Source organism: Musa acuminata, chromosome BXJ2-4 (genome assembly GCF_036884655.1).
Source record: "Musa acuminata AAA Group cultivar baxijiao chromosome BXJ2-4, Cavendish_Baxijiao_AAA, whole genome shotgun sequence".
In the NCBI taxonomy this organism is placed as follows: Eukaryota; Viridiplantae; Streptophyta; class Magnoliopsida; order Zingiberales; family Musaceae; genus Musa; species Musa acuminata.
In genome coordinates this window covers 38,552,518-38,572,854 of record NC_088341.1, presented here as the reverse complement: position 1 = coordinate 38,572,854, position 20,337 = coordinate 38,552,518, and the positions used below count along the sequence as shown (strand labels likewise).

The 20,337-nt window shown below is 38.8% G+C and overlaps 2 protein-coding genes across 4 annotated transcripts; both read left to right on the top strand.

Annotated features, from left to right (window-relative positions):
- The first annotated feature begins 226 nt into the window (after positions 1 to 226).
- LOC135610764 (uncharacterized) lies at positions 227 to 14,911 on the top strand. Of its 3 annotated transcripts, XM_065105671.1 has the most exons (21): positions 227 to 383; positions 458 to 762; positions 843 to 936; positions 1,040 to 1,122; positions 2,018 to 2,238; positions 2,386 to 2,506; positions 5,399 to 5,481; positions 5,583 to 5,795; positions 7,868 to 8,224; positions 8,307 to 8,481; positions 9,056 to 9,247; positions 9,320 to 9,526; positions 9,607 to 9,699; positions 10,920 to 11,116; positions 12,007 to 12,558; positions 12,695 to 12,775; positions 12,962 to 13,029; positions 13,456 to 14,061; positions 14,126 to 14,233; positions 14,504 to 14,657; positions 14,744 to 14,911. In XM_065105671.1, exons 1-21 carry the CDS (start codon positions 263 to 265, stop codon positions 14,835 to 14,837), a joined length of 4,125 nt encoding a protein of 1,374 aa, XP_064961743.1. In that variant the 5' UTR covers positions 227 to 262; the 3' UTR covers positions 14,838 to 14,911. The 3 variants fall into 3 exon arrangements, with proteins under 3 accessions (XP_064961743.1, XP_064961744.1, XP_064961745.1); XM_065105672.1 differs by lacking the exon at positions 227 to 383 and having other exon boundaries at positions 637 to 773; XM_065105673.1 differs by lacking the exon at positions 227 to 383 and having other exon boundaries at positions 657 to 762; positions 838 to 936.
- Positions 14,912 to 18,675: 3,764 nt separating this feature from the next.
- Positions 18,676 to 20,160, top strand: LOC103983217 (transcription factor JAMYB). Its single transcript, XM_009400416.3, has 3 exons — positions 18,676 to 19,135; positions 19,209 to 19,338; positions 19,422 to 20,160. The coding sequence occupies exons 1-3, from the start codon at positions 19,027 to 19,029 to the stop codon at positions 19,942 to 19,944; spliced, it is 762 nt and encodes a 253-aa protein (XP_009398691.2). The 5' UTR covers positions 18,676 to 19,026; the 3' UTR covers positions 19,945 to 20,160.
- The last annotated feature ends 177 nt before the right edge of the window (positions 20,161 to 20,337 follow it).

Sequence of the window (20,337 nt, the reverse complement as noted above, 5' to 3'; positions counted from 1 at the left end):
GGAGGCATTGGAATTGTCAGGTAATCGATTCTTGATGATGCATAGCCGCAATATACGTAATTATATGGATCGCATCATTCAAAGTCACCAAAGAATTGTAGGCCCAAATGGCCCAAATTCGGACTACTAATCCGGCCCATGAATTTTATTGGCCGACCCAAACCGGCTGAAGTCGAAAGCCTTAAAAGCGACGGCACAAAAGTCGCAATAAACCCTCGTTTCGCTGTAAGCCCCAAAGAGTCTCCCATTTCTTACTGTGGCGATGGCCGCAGGCGAGCGGAACTCATGGCGGCTGCGGACCGGCCCTTACCTCGGCGAGATCTCCGCCCTCTCATTCATCCCACTCTCTCCTCGCATGTCCTCCTTTCCCCTTCTCCTCGCAGGTAACCCGCCATTCTGTTCTTGTTTCCTCGTTGCTTGGTGATTAATTTGTTTGTAATTCACCTCCGTGGATCAGGAACTGGATCTGAGCTTCTGGTTTACGATGTCGAATCTGGGAAACTCATCAACACCTTCCAGGTGTTCGAAGGTGTTCGCGTTCATGGCATCTCTTTGCGATCTCCTGACACAAAGGAGGATTTTTTCTCTTCGGAGGCTGATCACCTTGTTGCCGTCTTCGGGGAGCGGCGAGTTAAGCTCTTTTTCTTGCGTGTTGACGTGGGGTTGACTGATCGTGCCGGCGGCGAGTTGAGCGTGAGGCTGGATTTGGTCCAGCGCTTGCCTGGGTTTGATCACTGGATCTTGGATGCGTGTTTCTTGAAGGTACTCACCGGGTGAGCATTGTTGGAGTTATGTTGTTTGGTGTTCAGTCTGATTCTGATTCTGATGTTTGATTAGTGCAGGAGGACGAGCTTCTTGCAATGGGGCTCAGTGACAACTCTGTAGCGTTGTGGGACCTTACGAGTTCTGCCGTGGTTGCCCGAGTGACGTCTTCAGGTTTGATATGGAATTTAATAATGGTTTCCTGGAAATTTGCCTGTTAGATGCCTCATTTAAATTGGTCACATTTGGTCCCGTCTTATTGCTTTACTGTTTACAGAGAGGTGCCTCTTGTATTCGATGAGAATGTGGGGAAATAGCTTAAAGGTTCTCCGAGTAGCGTCGGGAACAATTTTTAATGAGGTAAACTTTGTACTCTTGTTTTATCTAATAGTTGGAAATACTGTCACTATTGCATCGGTACACTGCATTTATACATATTCTTGTATGATTAAATTGCAGAATAGCTCATCAAGAAACTGTTTTTGGACATTTCATTCTGATTTTGATATATGGAGTTAGTTTAAAACCAACATTTTGTGATATTTATGACTCAACAATAATTGTGTATTGAGTATGTTAATGATAAAAAAAATATTGGTTTTTCCACTGATTGGATAGAGTTTACTTTATAATAGTTATTCTTCTTCCCCAATATGCAATTCTTTGCTTATAAGATATGTCAGTCTTTTAAATGAATAATGCTCTAGAAATAGTGAACTGTATTCTGCTGGTTTTTTGTCTTTCTATACCTCCCTACAACCAGTTGTTTTTCCCTTCGTAGCCCAGGTCGATGGTGTTCTAGCTAGTTACTTCTTCATTAGATGATGACTTTATCTGGTTTTGATGGACCTTTTAGATTTTTCTACAGTTTCCTCTGTTACTGAATCAGCCTTGTTAGAATTTCAGTTGCAATGTTGGAGAGTTGACATTGAAAGCATTTCTGATTTTGAGTTTGGATTGTTTCCTACCCATTTTATTGTAGGGCTTTGTTGAGATTAATGTGTTCTCTTCCAGCATGTAACTGAATAAATTAAAATCATAGTGTTGACATACTTGGTGGGCTACATGAAATTGTGCGAGTTAGATATTTGTAGGGCAATCCATGTGTGATTATTCCTGCATTTGCATAACCACTGATGGATGTGCTTTTTTGAAGTATTGCAAAATTGTATGCACAGAAGAAGATTGGTATCTTGAATCACATTATGGAAAGGTGTCATGAATTTTTTATTCAATTTTTTGGCACTTCCAACAGATTATAGTTTGGAAGTTAATTCCAGAATCTCCACCTTCTTCTCCTGCTATTTTGATGGAGCATCCTTGTCGCAACACATCCAGCTGTGCAATTACTCAGATTGATGGCAGGAATTATGTAGCGTTTCATTTGAATAGACTCATTGGACATGAAGGCTCGATTTTCCGTATGGCCTGGTCATCTGATGGAACAAAACTGATGTCTGTTTCTGATGATCGTAGGTGGGTTACATGCAGATCCCTTATTTTCACTTACATTTGTTTGTACGAGGTTTTGTTTTTTTTACATTGATAAATTTCTCATATTGTCTTAAGCTCACAAATTCTGAAATAACTAGTCCATTTTGTTTGGCTTCATTCGTAGGGCAGCGCTCGTATATGGATAAGTGGCGGCCAAGAGCAAGAATTTGATAATTTCAAGGAGTTTTCATCTGACCTCATATTGTTTGGTCATAATGCTAGAATTTGGGACTGCTATATGTCTCATTCTGTAAGTTCCTTTTCTTTTTGTCGATTCATTTGCATCACGGTATGATTAAATCTTTATTATCTCCTTGATTTATTGTCAGTTATGCTTTATATAACTTAGGCACATATAGCTAGTCATTTCTTCATATCATCGACCATATATAACTGAAACCCAAGATAGGCAACACCAAATGATTCCGCCCGGTACGGGCGGTACGTACCGGTCCGACGGCATACCGGTATTCGGACCGCCTACTACCCGACGGAATGAAAAATAATAATAAATATATATATATATATATATATATATATGTATTTATTTATATTTATATATAAATATTTTAGAAAAAGGCGACGTGCGACGTTCGGCGACGTCGCCGAGGCGATGCGACGTTGCCTTTTAAATAAATAAATAAATAAATAAATAAATAAATAAATAAATATATATATATATATATATATATATATATATATATATATATATATATATATATATATATACCGAGCGGTATACCGCTCGGTATATCGTTTCATACCGTACCGAGCAAATGTCGAAACGCCGGTACGGTACGATATTGCGAACCTTGCTGAAACCAGTGATTTCAAAAGGTGCTCGGGCGAGGCGAGGCTCGAACGCCTTGTTTAACGTCTAGGTGGCATGCTTCAAAGAGGCGTCGCCTTAGCGCTCGCTCGAGCCGAGGCATCGGGCTCTTCGGGCGCTTCGGGCGAGTGCCTGGTTTAAACCAAGCGACCGAACCAGCTTTTTAGGTCTGGCTTGGTCACATTTGCGTTAGTTGGTTCGCAGCCTCCCCCTCGCGCTTCCCCCAACCCTGACCCTACTCGCAATTCCGTCGTCGACATTTCCTTTTTGCTGTTGCTGTCGCTGCCTCTCTCCGTTGCCACTGACACTGTCGCTGCTCTCCACTACCATTGTCACTACCTCTCTCCGTTGCCACTGCTCTTCGCTGTCGCCCGCTGTTGCTACCGTTGCTCTTTACTATCGCTTGCTGTCGCTGCTCTCCTCTGCCACTCGCTGTTGCTGTTGTTGCTCTCCGCTACCACCCACTGCTACTGTTCTTAGATAGTAGCCTCCTGTCTGCGATTGAGTTCTCATTGTGACTCAGCTTCTCACCGCGGTCTTCTTCTCACACTCTACTGTTAACAGTAGCGGATATTTTAAAATATTAAAATATTTTTTTATATTTTAATGTTTTAGAGCGTCTCGCTTCGCTTGGGTGAGTGCTTAGCGCCTCGGGCGTTTTGGGACCTTGACACTTTTTTAATCACTGATTGAAACATATCTTATTGTTTCCTTCTTTGTTTTTGTTAACATGAATTTTGTGAAAATAACTGAAACATATCTTTTCGTTTCATCGGTTTTCTTTTGGTTTTGGTTCATAATAGCCCCGTACTATCTTGTTGGGTGTACCACTTGGTTGTAATTGTTGGAATCAGATGCAATGGATGGTAAGCCTACCAACCAGTACAGGGATCTTCTTTTCTTCATTTTTGATGGTCGTGGCAACTATCTTTTCTTTTTCTTTCTCACCGCTCACGCTCTCTCTTTTTCTATCACATTCTCTCTCTCCTCCCTTCTCACCACATCGCCACCTCCTCCTCCCTCTCCTTGTAAGGGTCATGATCATTGTCTCCTCATCTTCTTCCTTCGTCAGCACTACTAGTCATACTCCTTCAAGGGTTCTGAAAAGCATGGTTTGTAATACCATACCGTACTGGTCGGTACGGGCGGTACATACTGGTCTTACAGAGGATTAGCATGGGCGGTACATTGGTGCACCTTAGTATTTCATGTATCGGTACGTTCGGTACAGTTTGGTATAGCTCGGTATGTACCATACTGATAGCTGATTGGTACACCGGTACGGTACGATATTCAGAACCTTGCTGAAAAGCACCATTAGTATCTCGAGTGAATAAAATATTTTCCATGTGAAAAAAATCTTTTCATGATATATTCATGGCTTCTTTGGTTGTTTAGTGATGAGACATGAAAAGTTGATCTGTGTGGTTGTGTTGGGCTCAGCTTTATTGGTAAGCTTGCCATCACACTGTGTAATTAAGAGAGAAGTTCTCTTCTCCGGGCTCTTAACATAAAAAATATGCTTCATCAGAAAATAAAGATGAAGTATTTACTGGTGCTATCTCATCATACCGTCCATGACTGTATTGTTGCACTTGATTAAAAAAAGTCAGAGGCCATTTTTCTTTTATTATCTTTTATGACTAATATTTTAACTTTTCATTAGAATATGAAGAAGTATCTGCTAGTACTATGTTATTATAATGTCTATGATTTTGTTGTTTTACTTTTAACAAAAAAGTTTGTGTTTTTGTTATATAGCACAACTATAAATTCCATAATGTCCACTGCAGAAATTGTGCAGATTTGCAAGTAACTCCCATATGTCAATCCTTTGTGAACTGTTTTTAGTTCCCCAATGTTGCATAGCACACTGTGGAAGGGTCTATCAGTCCTTGATGGATGCTTGTGGTTTGTGTTCTACCTTGTTACACATACAATAAGTTGATAGAAGTTTTTTTGGTTTTTTTTTTCCAAGATGGGGATTGGTCCTGAACAGGTTCCTTATTGTATCTCTAAAAGAAGTTATTTGCTCAGTGATATGGACCTCTGTCAGCAAACTCAAGAATCTCTTTGTTATACTCATTGGGTGTAAATGATTGAAATTTTCTCCGTGTATGAGAGTTAAAATCATTGATATGAGGTCTTATCTTATATTATTTTTTTATAAAGTGCTTGTTCATACATTGTGGTGTTTCTGCTTCCTAATGTTGTCAATTGATATGTAGGGCTTAGCTTGGTTTTGTGCTATTATACTTCTACTGTGTCATTCTTACTCTCTCTCATTGCTTATTCTGAGCTTTTTTTGTATAGGTAGTAATTACAGCTGGCGAGGACTGTACATGTCGAGCTTGGGGAATGAATGGTAACCTATTAATGATATTCAAGGAACATATGTAAGCGGTCATCACATTGTAATAAATTTAAGCATCACTAGCAGTAGTTAAATGCTGCCTTCTTGCAGTTTTAGTTTAACTAATTACTGCAATCAATGCAGTGGAAGAGGCATATGGCGGTGTTTGTATGATCCAGATTCTTCACTTCTTGTTAGTGCGGGATTTGATTCTACAATCAAAGTGCATCAACTCTATTCTTCTTCATCTATGGAGACAAGAGAACAAGGTGGCTTAATAGATGATCTAAAGGATCAGAGAGAAATTTTTGAAATTTGTGCTCCTAAATTAACAAAGCAACTTGGTCTGATGGACAGGTATACTTTTTGATCTTTCTCACATTCAACTTCTTTATTTTTGAATTATGACCACTTGGGCATGCAATATGAAAAAAAAATGTCTTAAAATGCTAATCTAAAATAGATACTCATTTGCAAATCAGAAATATCTTGTCTTTTCCTTTATCAGATGTCTTGTACTTTTTGATGACACTGCTAAGACTTATCAGACATCAGGGATGTTAGTGGATAGCAGTTAACAATATGTAATAGTGTCTAATTTTCTGCAAGTGCTTCACATGGTTGATATAGCAGCATAGGAACTTGTGTCTACCTCAGAGATCAGAAGTAGAAGGGTTGTGAAGGCTGTGCATATTCAGTACTCTTAAGATCATTTCTGTCACTAACACCAAGAAGAAAGAAACAATATAGCTGGAATTTGACTCTTGGGAAAAGGAAAAAAATCTATGAAATGCTGGTCTGCTTTGGCTGTCCTTTTTACTGTTTAGAATGTTTTTGTGCTTAAAAGGTGCATATCAGCAATATATTTGTGATAAAAATTCTGGTCTGTTTTCTGGAAAGGGGTGTGTGGAATGATATCCAGCTTTGAAGAAAATCCCAGTCAAACAAATTTGAATGTGCTTTTGTTATTCATAATTAAGCACAACTTCAATTTTTTCCTTCCTTCAGGGTAATTCTTGGTTTCACAAGTTTGGTCTGTTGCAACCTGTGTGACTTGGATTTGCGTAGAATGATATTCAGCTTTGAAGAAAATCCCAGTCAAACAAATTTGAATGTGCTTTTGTTATTCATAATTAAGCACAACTTCAATTTTTTCCTTCCTTCAGGGTAATTCTTGGTTTCACAAGTTTGGTCTGTTGCAACCTGTGTGACTTGGATTTGCGTGGAATGATATTCATCTTTGAAAAAAATCCCAGTCAAACAAACTTGAATGTGCTTTTGTTATTCACAATTAAACACAACTTCAATTATTTTCTTCCTTTAGGGTAAGTCTTGGTGTCACAACAAGTTTAGTCTGTTGCAATATGTGTGACTTGGATTTGAGTCAGAGAAATATCTTCTCTATTTGCAAGGGCGATGTTGATTCTCACCATCTCCTACATGGACCACTGCATTATGCACTGGGCTGCTTTTTTCACCTTGATTTGAAGTAAATTTTTTGAACAAGTTGTTCTGGAGATGTGATCATTTTGTAGTCGATGAAAACTGTTTTACTGATACCCTAGTCCATCTTGATCAATCCTAATGTATGCATTGTTGAGCATGGGTATATAACATCTAGCTAGATGCTCATTAAGTTTTCTAGTCATAGACCTACAGGTCAATATGGGGCCATTCTCTTTTGATATCATCCAATGGTCAATAGATTTTACCATATTTGTAGCACTTTGATAAATAATCTTAGCAAACTTATTGTTTCAAATTTCTATTTGGCTTACCAAGTGTGATAGTTAGTAATGTCCAAAACTGGCTACCATGTCTGTATAAAAGGACTAGGAATAGATTTTCAAGCACATTCCTCTCTAATTCGAAGTCATAAGGATCCTTACTTTGTCTAGTGGTACCATCCTCATCCTAATGGTCACATGATGATTATAGGCTGTATGCTGAACCATACAAGCAGATTATATTGCCAAAGGGTGCCAACAATAAGATTCACCACAGAATGAGGTATATCTGCACCCACTCAAATTGATTCTAGCTTTGCCTTACTATGGGGGATAATTGATATGTGACCTTTGGCTAGGCAGGAAGCTTTAACCTTCAATTCTCCTGTAAATTTGTTGTACTGGTACATGCTCTCCTGGTTGCTAAATATGGACCAACAGTTGCTTCTGGGACAATCATAATATCATGTTTTATTGACATGGGATGTTTGGAAGCAGTATATGCTATAAGCACATTAAAATTTTGACCATTATCAATTGCAAAACATGGCTAGTTGGTATTGTCAACTTGATAGATCTGTCTGTCAGCCAAGTATGAACTTGTTTTCATGTGCCATTCATTAAATGTGAAACATGCTGTTTTCCAGTTGTTTACTTTATAACATCATATGTCCTTTACACTTGTTATCGATGGTGCTGCAGCAAAAGTGAGTATGTTAGATGCATACGGTTTACTCGAGAGAATATACTTTTTATCGCTACGAATAATGGGTATTTGTATCATGCTGAATTGTCCAATCCTGGGAATGTAAAGTGGACTGAACTTATCCAAGTAAGTGAAGCACAGATTATTTGTATTGATATATTGTCCAGAAACTTCTCAAAGTTCTCTTTAGATGTGGAAGAAATTGTTGCAATTGGAGATGGTAATGGAAAAGTGACAGTTGTCAGTCTGACCAATGGAGACCATGCCCCCAAAGTGTCATTATCTTTTTCTTGGTCAGCAGAAATGGAGAGACAGCTGCTAGGAGTCCATTGGTGCAGATCATTGGGTAGTAGGTATGGAAACTTAATTTTTATTTATCCTTTTTACTATTCAAATGTTCCACTTTTCCTCAATTTTGTGTTTTCGATCATGCAGCTATCTTTTTACATCGGACCCTAGAGGAATGCTGAAGTTATGGAAAATGAATAAGGATTCATTACAATCTAATTCTCAAAACACCACCATAGGTCCCAGTGCATTTCTTCTTGCAGTGTTCGCATCAAGTTTCAGACATCGAATCATCTGTATTGATGCATTGAGTAAAGAAGAGGTAATAATTTGTCGTTTAGCAGTTTTGATGCAGACTAGGATTCAACTTTTTACACTTCCTTACCAAGCTGTATGGTTCCAACTTCCAACCCAATACTGTTTCACAGTACATCAACCATAGTAAGACAGTTGATCGCACGGTGATGTTTACATATTGTATTGGTTCGCTGATTGAATGGTATTCCACATGGACTAATATTTAAATCCTTGCGTTCAGATCTGTGCATATGATAATCAAAATTTCAGCATTTTATATGAGTTGTAAATTTAACTTTAGATAATGCCTGTACTAGCTGGGAAATTCGAATAAAATGAGTTTTCTCTTCAGTTTAGAAACAGGTGGTTGTGACCAGCCTTGTTCTACTGATGAGAGTAATAATGATTTCACTTTTCTCCCCTGGTGGGCAATTCATTGATGGAATAAGACTTGGTGACTGTTGTTATGTGAAACTATTTTTGTTGTGTTTCCCTCGAATTTTATTTTTGCTCCCTAGTATTGGTCTTTTCTTAGGGAAAAAACAAATCTATCAAATCCTTATAGTGTTTGTCTAAATAAGATCATAATTGCCTTGTAGATTCTGATATGTGGTGACAAACGTGGAAATATTACTCTTTTTCCTTTGTCGGAGGAACTGATGGTAGCAAACCATGAGGATGTAATGAAGAATATCACTTCGCTTGATCATTTTAAAGGTGCCCATGGCATATCTAGCGTCACCAGTATTTACATTGCCAGATCAGACTTCAACCATGTTGAAATACAAACGGTATGTCCATCTTTAGGATATGTCCATCTTATTGATAACCAAGTAGGGATCATTTTCCTGCTATATTTGCAGACTGGAGCAGATGGATGCATTTGTTATTTTAAATACGATAAAATCCATCATAAAGTTGAGTTCCTTGGGATGAAGCAAGTGAAAGAAATAAGTATGATTCAATCTGTATTTTCGAGCTCCAATTCGGAGGACATGGTGCTGGGCAATTATGCAGTTGGTTTTACCTCTGTGGACTTCATCATGTGGGATCTAACAAATGAGACAAAGGTATTTAATCTGGTCTTTAATATTGGAAATCTTGTCTTGAGCCATTCAACCTCAATGCGTCACGGGTCATGCTTCTGCAGACAATAAAAATTCCTTGTGGTGGATGGCGCAGGCCATATTCTTTTCATTTTGGGGCAGTTCCAGAGCATCAAAATTGTTTTGCATATCTGAAGGTATCCTACTGTTATGTTCCCAATATTCCTTTTTAACATGATTTGTACTTTGTCTTCTAATATTTTTGTTCATACTTGCTTTGTGGTATATTAAAGTATTAAACCACATACTTTACTGCTTTTTCTGCCCCCCATCTGTTAATTTTGGTTCCATTCGTGTGAAAATACTCCCCAGGTTGGATACTGTTAGCTACAGCACCATACAGGTAGATATGTACAGTGCTTAGTATTATTGGTGAACCTTTTACAAAGATGAACTTTTATCTTTATCTGGATTTGCTTCTAGAGATATGCTGTCATTCTATTCATGGCTAATGGTAATTTTAAGAGGCATAAGAACATAAGTGGTGCATAGTAAGAACATAAAACGATGGATGGCAAAAATGCTGTGTTACGGGTAAAGAGAAGTTTAGGGTTCATTACCTTATTAAAAAGTACAAGCCATTAACTTCTGACAATCAGCAGCATCACCTCCCTCCAGTAATAGAGAGACCAAAGAAATTTTTGGATGATGCAGTTAATGAATAGTTTTTAATGTAATACATCTCAAAAGCCATTAACAACTTGATTTTTCGAAGAGGACTATAGTAATAAATCATCAGTCATAAGAAAATACATTTCCAGTTTCGCGGTGATTGTTCAGATGTAGACAGTTATTTTATCAGATATTGGATGCTTTCCTTGACATTGAAATATTATTGAAAGTCATACCTCACATGTACAAGTCTTTGCTCAAGCAATGACTTGACAATCTGTGGCATGGTGGAATGGACGGGATCAACAACGAATCCTAGCAATAAGCCATATGGTTGTTTGAGATGATTAATTTGTAGTGTGGTTGGGTGTTGTAACTGCAGGTACACCCTTGAGAGTAAAGCTCACAAGGTGCAAGAGTTAAGCACAAAATATCATGTAAAGAAATTTGTATACAAAATATGACATTGGCTTAAATGCATTAATGAAAGTAAGAAACATATGTAGTTTTTTAATTTAAATTCATCAATGTTTCTTTGCAAGTTCACTAATGCCGTTGAGGATAAAAACTGTGGACGTTATATTAATATATAATAGTTATTTCCATGATATATAATACATTTAAAGTTTTGAGTTGCTCTTTTCGGGACCATATAATTCATGTTCATAGGCTTTGGGTGGTTACTAAATGATAGTTTTTTCCATGATATATAACACATTCAACATTTTGAGTTCTCCTTTTTCAGGACCATATTATTCATGTTCATAGGCTTTGGGTGGTTGCTGGGGAAAAGTTATTTCCTAAAGTGTTGCATATGCAATATCATGGAAGAGAGATACATTCTTTATGTTTCATTTCACTTGGTCTCTTATCAAAGATAAGTAAAGGTTGTCATTCATGGATTGCAACAGGTTGTGAAGATGGAAGTGTGCGGCTGGCAAGGTTTGTATCCACAATTTTTGAATTTTTGATGCTCTAAAACGTTACAAAGACATTTGTTGTGTGAATATTAGTAAGAGTTTCTAATTTGACTGTGACTACTTGTTGTTATAGCAGCTATGCTTTAACAACAGTGTCTTCAAGTTTTTTCATATTTGGAAACACTTGCCATATAAAGAAGTCTGGTATTAATTATATGCCACACAATAGAATGACATCATTTTCCAAATTTTTTCAAAGTATCAGCCAATAACTCAGAAATCCTAGAATGACATCAATTTTCCAATTTTCTGCTACGTATCTAAGTCTGCTTTCTGATAATCTCGAGTCATAAGTAATTATCATGAGTTAATTTTTGACAAAGTGCCTACTCACTGTTGTTAATAATTCCATCAATTAAGGAATTGCAGACAACTATATTGCCTGTCATAATGGTGATTATCTCTGACTTGTCCTTGTCATAAAACGCTAAAAGGAAAGTAGATTCCTGCCTACTTGCTATTGTTAGTTCCATCAATTAAAAGGAATTGCAGACAACTATATAACCTACCATAATAGTGATTATCTCTGTTGTGTCCTTGTCATAAAATGCCAAAAGGAAAGTATATTCCCTGATGTTCTAAGAAAAGGTATCCATCCCGAAGAATCCTGCCAAGTTTCTCTAGGCATTCGTGTTTATAGATTTACTAGTTGTGGCACATAGATGATGCACCGTGGATTCGACATCGAGAACTATAATAAGTTATAGTTTATCTGCTATATTGAATATGAATCATAGTTGTAGTCGCTAACTATCAAACTTCATATTACTTTTTGTTTCTTAACTGAAAAGTTTGATGACCAGATGAATCTGACTTGAAATTGTGCCATTCTATGGTGATTTGGATATGCAGATACTCACCTATTGAGATGGGAGGCTGGTCTGAGTCAATATTGCTTGGTGAACATGTTGGTGGATCAGCTGTGAGGTCTATATGCTTCATCCCAAAGATATATACCTTCGGAAGTCAAATACACAATACCTCTAATGGATGTGCATACCATACTTCGGCCAATAGTAATGAAGATCAACTTTTATTGCTTTCTGTTGGTTCCAAACAAGTCCTGACTTCTTGGGTCTTGCGAAATAGTACAGCAGAAAACAGGGATTCTAAATATTTATCTGATCCTTCCAAATTTCAGTTCTCATCAGTATCTTTTCAGTGGCTCTCAACTCATATGCCGCAGAAGTTCGCTAATAGTCGAAAAAAAGTGGCAAAGCCAATAAAACTTTCTGAGGAAGGAAGTTGTTCAGAAAAGACAAGCATAGAATCTGATCAAATTTCCAGATTAATGTCAAGTGAGTGCAGAAAAGACAAGCATGATTGCACCTTTGTGGATCAGATTGATAATGACTGGAGATACCTGGCTGTCACTGCTTTTCTTTTGAAACATGTGAATAGCAGGTCAGATGATAAGGATATATTTTGGTTTTATTATAAATCCCATGCAGTGTGTTTTTTATTTTCTTTGCTTTTAAATTGTTCAAATCCCAGCTTGAAAGAGGTAAAAACTCGGGTTTATAATTTTTCCTTACAACAGGTTTACAGTATGCTTCATTGTGGTTGCTTGTTCTGATGCAACAGTTATGTTAAGGGCTCTTCTTTTGCCTTATCGGTTGTGGTATGTAATTTTCGTCCTAGAGCACTTTGCCCTTTTATTTCCTGTCTGCATGATTTTTTTTAAAATATATTTCTTATGGTGTGGCTGGAAGGTATTTTTGGTTGCATTTACTCACCATAGTGGTACTCTTGATAATATAGCTTTTGATTGATAAAATAGCTTTTCCTAACTCAACAAGTTTTGCAGGTTTGATGTTGCTTTGCTGGTTCCAACAAAGTCCCCAATACTATCGCTGCAGCATATAGTTGTTACTGGTATGCTCTAATGGTTATTTCTCATTAGCATGATAATTTCAGATTTTTATTAGTTTAGATATTCACATGTATTACTAGTTTTAGAAACAATGTATGGACTAAAAGTGGAAAACAAATGATAGAAATTATCTTTGAGAAGTAGAAATTCCTTCAACACTTGGCATATAGGTAAGGTGTTTTCTTGATATATGAGGTAACTGTAGAAACTACAATTAACAAATGTCTTGTATTCTTGTAGGACTGTTTTACAAAAACATTTTAGTATGTTTTAAGGCTTCAGGTTCCAAGGTTGTTAAACATATTTGTTGCGTTGCTAAAAGAGCTAGTGTTGACATAACAAAAAGAGTGACTCATATATGTTGCTACTTGCTACTAACTAGATTTGAATTCCAGCATTCAATTTCTCAACTTTTTTTTTTCCTACAGACTCTGCCCAAATTGGAAATGCATATTTTCTTATAAGTGGGTCTACTGATGGAAGCATTACCTTCTGGGATCTCACAGAGGCAGTTGGGTTCTTTATGCACCAAGTGTTGGATGTTGAACCACAGATGTTTATTGATTGTCAGAGACGACCACAAACAGGGAGAGGAAGCCAGGGTGGAAGACGGTGGAGATCATTGGCGAATCTATCTTCTGAGAAGAGATCCAGAAATTCTGAGGGCATTAACAATGTTACCAATCTGAATGATTGTGAAAATGGATTTGAAACTTCATCTACCTCAGAGAATGATCAGACAATATATCCATTAGGCATAAAGCTCAACTTGGCATCTGAATTATATGAAATACAGCCATTGCACGTGCTAAATTCAGTACACCAGTCTGGTATCAACTGCTTACATGTTTCTAAATTGGAATGTTGGGGCCCAAAATCCGAGAGAACTTACTGTGTCATAAGTGGTGGGGATGATCAGTCTCTGCACTTACTTGGCTTTAGCTTGCAAGTAGAACTGACTGACCAAGGTTGTGGGCGTAGTAAACCAACATGTAGAAATCATATAGAGGATGCCACTTGTTATCACCCATCAGGTAGTAGAAATTTTGTTTTCTTTTTTGTATATTTGGTTATTAATGAAAGTCAAATCTCTTGCAGGTTCTAGCTTTGTCAGGGAGTGCTCTGATTGCACTGCAGATAAAGATAACAAGCTTGATATACTTTTTCAAAATAGGATTTCATCAGCCCACAGCTCAGCAGTAAAAGGTTGCCTTCTTATATCTTTTAAATTATTTTGGTAACTACTGCAGTAATGATCCCCAAGCATCTGATTATTTTGAACCAGCATGATTGCCATGTATTGATCGGATCCACAGATTACAATAACTAGTTGTGGTTTAAGGGTCAAGAGGTGCCTCTTCCATGAACAAAGCTTGTGTTTTTTTCCTACATTATGCAAATAATCTTGAAGGCTGGCTTTTGAATCTTGACTGTAATTTTCTGAATGGGTGTTTGACTTGTGAGGCTTGATTGTAGGTGCTTGGACTGATGGCACTTGGGCATTCTCTACTGGCCTTGATCAACGAATCAGGTGCTGGAAGATAGATGATTCGTGTGGGATCAGGGAGTGTGCCAGTGTGATCGTCAGCGTACCGGAGCCAGAGGCACTTGATGCCATAATCTGTGACAGGTTGAGCCCCAAACCATATAATGCCCGCATGATTTACACAACTTTTGATGCTGAAATAAATACCCCGGGTTTATACTGTTTTGCAGTGAAAGGAACAGGTATCAGATTGCAGTAGCAGGAAGGGGCATGCAAATGGTCGAGTTCATCGCATCTTCTGTTGAAGATTCAAGCAACCTGTAATTTCGACATGGCTTTGTTACTTGTTAGGTTGGTGCTATTTTTATTGCAATAGAACTAATATTTGAAAGAATCAATTAAGTGTTTGTCTATCAAATGAGAAATGGAAGAGTGCCCCAAGGAAGAAGGAAGAAAGAAAAAGAGAAATGGAGAAAGAAAATAAAATAAAGAATATGAGGAAAAAAAAAGGAAAGGAAGAGCGTCGGGAGGGAGGATGAAAGAAAAAAAGAAGTAAAAAAGAAAAAAAAGAAGAAAAAAATGAATATGAAAAAAAAGAATGTTGAGAGGAACAAGGAAAAGGAAAAAGGATATGAGAAAAAAGCGGTGCCTATATATATATATATATATATATAATATTATATTATATAATTGGATCGGACTGTCATGATAGTTCGTATAATGATTCCTATTTGGTTGATTCGTATGCCGACTTGTAATGATAGTCTTAAAAAATTGATTGTTTTATAGAATCCATCATTGGACATAATAATTATGTGGGCGTCAGTGTTAAAACGGCTTTAATATGGTCATCTGATACGACGACGACAAATTATTTGTTATTGTGGTATTTACTCCGGAGTTCCATCGGATATAAACCTTGCAGCATCCCACGATGTGGATCCTGCCGTTCATGTCGCCGAAACGCAGATCTCAAAGCATATCGGGCCATGGACTCCAGTCAAACCTTAGTTTGGATGCAGCAGAAAAGAGAAAGTGATAGTTGGGCGGCGTGCATACTGATTGATACATGCGCATGTCACCATCCGATACGTATGCAGATATCAATTCCATCCAGATTGGTTATGCCCAGAAAAGTCGAAGACTAAATGTGTACACCGATCGTGCATGATTTCTGCTCCCGCATTCGGACAACCAGAGAGCTATTCTTTTCCAAAGCTTCGTCGCTTATTTCTTCAGCCATCCTCTCCGACTTCAATGAATCCTCGTCATCTTCTTGTCTTCTTCGCCTTGTCTACCTTGGCGTCTGCTTGACGGAAAACATTGAGTACCAGTGCAGTTATTCACCTCCCAGCTTATGTCTTCATGCCTCACTTCGACGAGAGAAAGGGAGCTCAGGATTCCGTGAGAAGAGGCTGCACAAAGTCTTCATGCCTCTCACTTCTCCAAGATGTCGTTACTTCCAATTAAGAGAGAGAGAGAGAGTGAACAAGTTGATGGAGATGAGAAATGCTTGCTTGTGTCACAGGTGCTTCAACTCGAAGAAGAACTAATTGCATAAAGTTGATCACTAAAAGGGTTCGTCTCCGTGGGTCGGTCGTCGTCGGACCCACTAACGCCGGCTTCCTTTTTGACGGAATCTTCCCTCAGTCCTCAAATTCGGCTTCGCGAGCCACTCTCAACACTCTCCAGCTTCGATCACCCAAGGAAGAAGAAGCCTTACCTCTTCCAACCCGTGACATCCATGCTTGCGTTTTCGCCCACCACTTTGCTTTGGGTGCACAACAAACGAGACATCTTTTACTTGGTCTAAGCTTTCTCCGCGTCACCAATTATTGCGATTTGTCATGCATTCTCCTCCCTGGTCCCACTCGTGGACTATGACCACCAAGAACAAAAAGCAAATGTCATGTTGGTTTTTAATCTAGTCATTTTTAAGCGTGAGAAAATAATTCTCCGTAAGCGAAACGATAATGACAATGGCTTCCACATTAAGGACCTCTTTTAAGTGTTCATAGATTAGTAAATTTTCAGTCGAATTGATGTTCAATCTCATCTTCGATCATAAAAATATATCAACCGGAACAAGCTAATTCAGCTTATATAACTATGATTCATGCATGATTAAATATATCCACATTAATTGAAAATTGTAGTGGGGTGCAATGTTCTTTCATGAGAGTACATATGTTGACTTCTTCTACTCAGTCCTCGTTAGAAGATAATGGACATAATTCCTATTTTATTCGTTGTTTACACATTGCATAGAAGATGATGATTTTGACTGCATCTCTTAGAAATGGTCAAGCGATCGCATGACATGTACAAAATCTCAATGATAATAGATAGCATCGATCCACCTAACGCAAAGGACGTCCTTATAGAGCTGTCAATTAGGAGTAGACAAGTCTCACGTTGATCTATTGGATAGCCTTTGCAGAATTTGAAGTCATAAACATTGGTTCGGTAGCTAATTGAAATGTCATAATCTAAACCCTTTGTTCACGTTCTGCTCTTCTCCAATTTCTCCTCTATTTGTTTTGTTTCATGACTTCTATAGCGCATCGAGCGTTGGCTTCCATTTCTTCAAACGCTGTCGCAATACCTTTCGATCTTTTATGTTTTTTTTTTTTCCTTTGGTGCTAACAAACAATTTGAATCAATAAAATTTTGACATTTGAATTCCATCTTTCGATATAAATCAACTTACTCGACTTGAGTCGGCTCGATTTCATCTTTGATCTGAGACACGAGTCGAAGACTCATGCAACCTAGCTCAGATCGGAGAAGATCGACAAACAAGTCTATGCCTCAACGAATTTGATATCGAATTAGCCCGATCGATCACTACACGAATCGACCTCCAACCTACGACGAATTTTATTTGTCAAACTAATACCCTCCTAAGTCACCATCAAAATAAAATGATTAGATTTTTATTCTTTTTAACATTTTGAATTTAGTGAATCTTCTTTAGCGTAATATTTTTAGAGTACGTTTTGGGAACATAAGATTATCACTATATCATAGAAACTATAATCCTCATTTTCTCATCCATTCTCTCTATTTTTACTATCGTCTCTTATCTTACAAGTCTAAAATTTTGTTTATTTATTTTTAAAAATTATTTTATATTTATTTATATGATTATATATTTTTTATTATATATATGAGCCACATAATTTTTTTTATAAATAATAATTTAAAATTATATATATATATATACTTTTGAATAAATTTTAAAATATTAGAAATATAATTTTATCACCTAATAATATTCAATAAACTTTTGAAATATAATTTTACCAAATGACACCCACGTCAATACACATTTAAAATATAATTTTCATCTATCAGTTACTAAGCACTAAAAATATTTCATAAACTATACATTCACTCAATTTTTTTTTCTAAATTTATATTAAAAATATAAATATGATTTCTAACACAGTCTTATTACTCTAACATTATAAAAGGAACCTTTTGATACAATTAAAAGAGAGAGAGAGAGAGAGAGAGAGAGTTTCATTCTCACACCTTTACTCTAAGAAGCTTCTATACTCTCATTCTACGGAGTCTAACTTGAGAAGAAGCCTCACCAGACAAACCTTAGACACCTCATCTACTTCCAATATTTGCATGCTCTCCACGATACCGTCCTTCATTGCAGCTGTTAAGAAAACATATGTGATATTCCCAACCTTAATAACATGTCACCATATTTCCAATCTTTGTGCTCTGCAACAGAGGTTTAGGGAACCAAAACAGGGGAGGAGTCAACGATGCAAGGAGACGCATCGATCTCATCTCAGCCGACTTCTCTGTGTCACCGAACTCACTTCTGCGTCTTCGTCATGTCCTACTTTTGGAGGTAGTGCACTTATTATGTTCGTGTGGGGCACAGCTCTCCACCTTTGACCCACTGCTGTGCTACACATTTTCCTCTCCGTCACTGTCACTCCTCTGTGATGACTTGAGGATGCGCGACTCCGTGAAGCACTCTCAATAATTAGATCCCCACGCAATAATTACACAAGTCTTCTTCACTGAATCCGGCGAATTCTGTCACTGCTTCCACTCTAAATATCCACATATCGGTGGCTTGCGGTCCACTGGTACTGCTGCGCGTCAATCTTACATAACCCATTCTGCTTTCGCCATGAGCAAGCCAGCTTGAGAGGGGAAACAGAGGAAGTCACTCTTTACTTGGTTTTAGCTCGCTCGTCAAACCGCGCCTCTTCCCTCCCCCCCCACCACACTTGTTGACTAACCACACGTCTCGTTTCCCACGCCCAGCGTCAGCATCATGCATGCATCCTGTTAATCTGGTAGCTTCAACCTCGTCGCCATCTGCCTCCCAATCACGTCGCTCGACGCCTCTCTCTCGCTCTCTACCCGTCAAACTTTCTTCCCTCCTACGTAGCTATCGAAGCAGGGAGACGTTCACTGGAGTAGGATCGATGTGCATATAAGGCTGCCTGCCTCCGCCATACAGCCACCATCAGGTGAGGAGATGGAGGAACTGAGGAGAGGGCCTTGGACCGTAGAAGAAGACCTAGTACTCATCAAATACGTCACCGAGCATGGCGATGGCCAGTGGAACGCCCTCGCTCGTCTTGCGGGTACCAATTTCTTTTCTGGAATGTTTGAATGGATCTCTCTGTATCATGAGTGCATCATTCTTCCTTGGAACAGGTCTGAAACGAACAGGAAAGAGCTGCAGGCTTCGATGGCTCAACTATCTTCGCCCGGACATCCGGCGAGGAAACATCACGCCCGATGAGCAGCTCCTCATCCTCGAGCTCCAATCTCGCTGGGGAAATCGGTAACCTTCACCTTGTCACATGGTGCAATTCTGCACATGTCGACGTTCACCTCATACATATTGGTTGCCGCATCCAACAACAGGTGGTCGAAAATAGCACGTTGCCTACCGGGCCGGACCGACAACGAAATCAAGAACTACTGGAGGACTCGCGTGCAGAAACACGCCAAGCAACTGCGGTGCGACGTGAACAGCAAGACGTTCAGGGACGCCACGCAGCATCTGTGGATGCCTCGCCTCCTAGAGCGGATCCGGGCGGCCTCCGGCAGCGCTCCTTCCGCCGACCCTCCGCCCTACTCGCACTCGCAGCTGCTCCCGCCCTGCCCGGAAAAGATGGCTGCCGTATCGTCGTCGTCGACGTCGACGTCGGAGGATGACTCGCTGCTGACTCAGTTCTCGTTCTTCACCACCGTGCAAGGCGGCGAGATGGTCCAGTTTGACGAGCAGGTCCTCGACGTTCATGGTGCGACCGGCGCCGGTTGGACGGAGTCTCCAAGCACTTGTCCCACAAACTATGGTGACTTTGAGCAAGGTGGATGGGCATCAGCCGACCTGCTAAGCGGTGATTACATGTGGAGCATCGAGGATCTACAATTGTGTCAATGATGTAATCATCAACAACAGATGTATTCGAAGTAGCTACATAAATTCCATGTTTTCACGATCATCAAGAACTGCCGAGAAGCTTTAGCTCGAAGAATGGAAATGTCACCTTCACTAAAGTGTCCTGTATCTTTCAAACAGCTGGAAGGATCAGCCATGAACACATGTTATGCTCGATTCGTACATAAACTGGAGATAAGTCCAAGCAGGTTCTCATCATCGCGGACGCATTTGTGGAAACTGATGGCTGACATTTCAAGAATTAGCTGACAGAAGTCATATCTCTAACTAAACTCAATGATCTAATCCCCATATGGAAGATGTGGCGCCAATCACGGGAGAGAAGACAATCATAAGAGCGTCTCTTTCTTCTTTCTTTCCCGGGTTGTTGGCTGC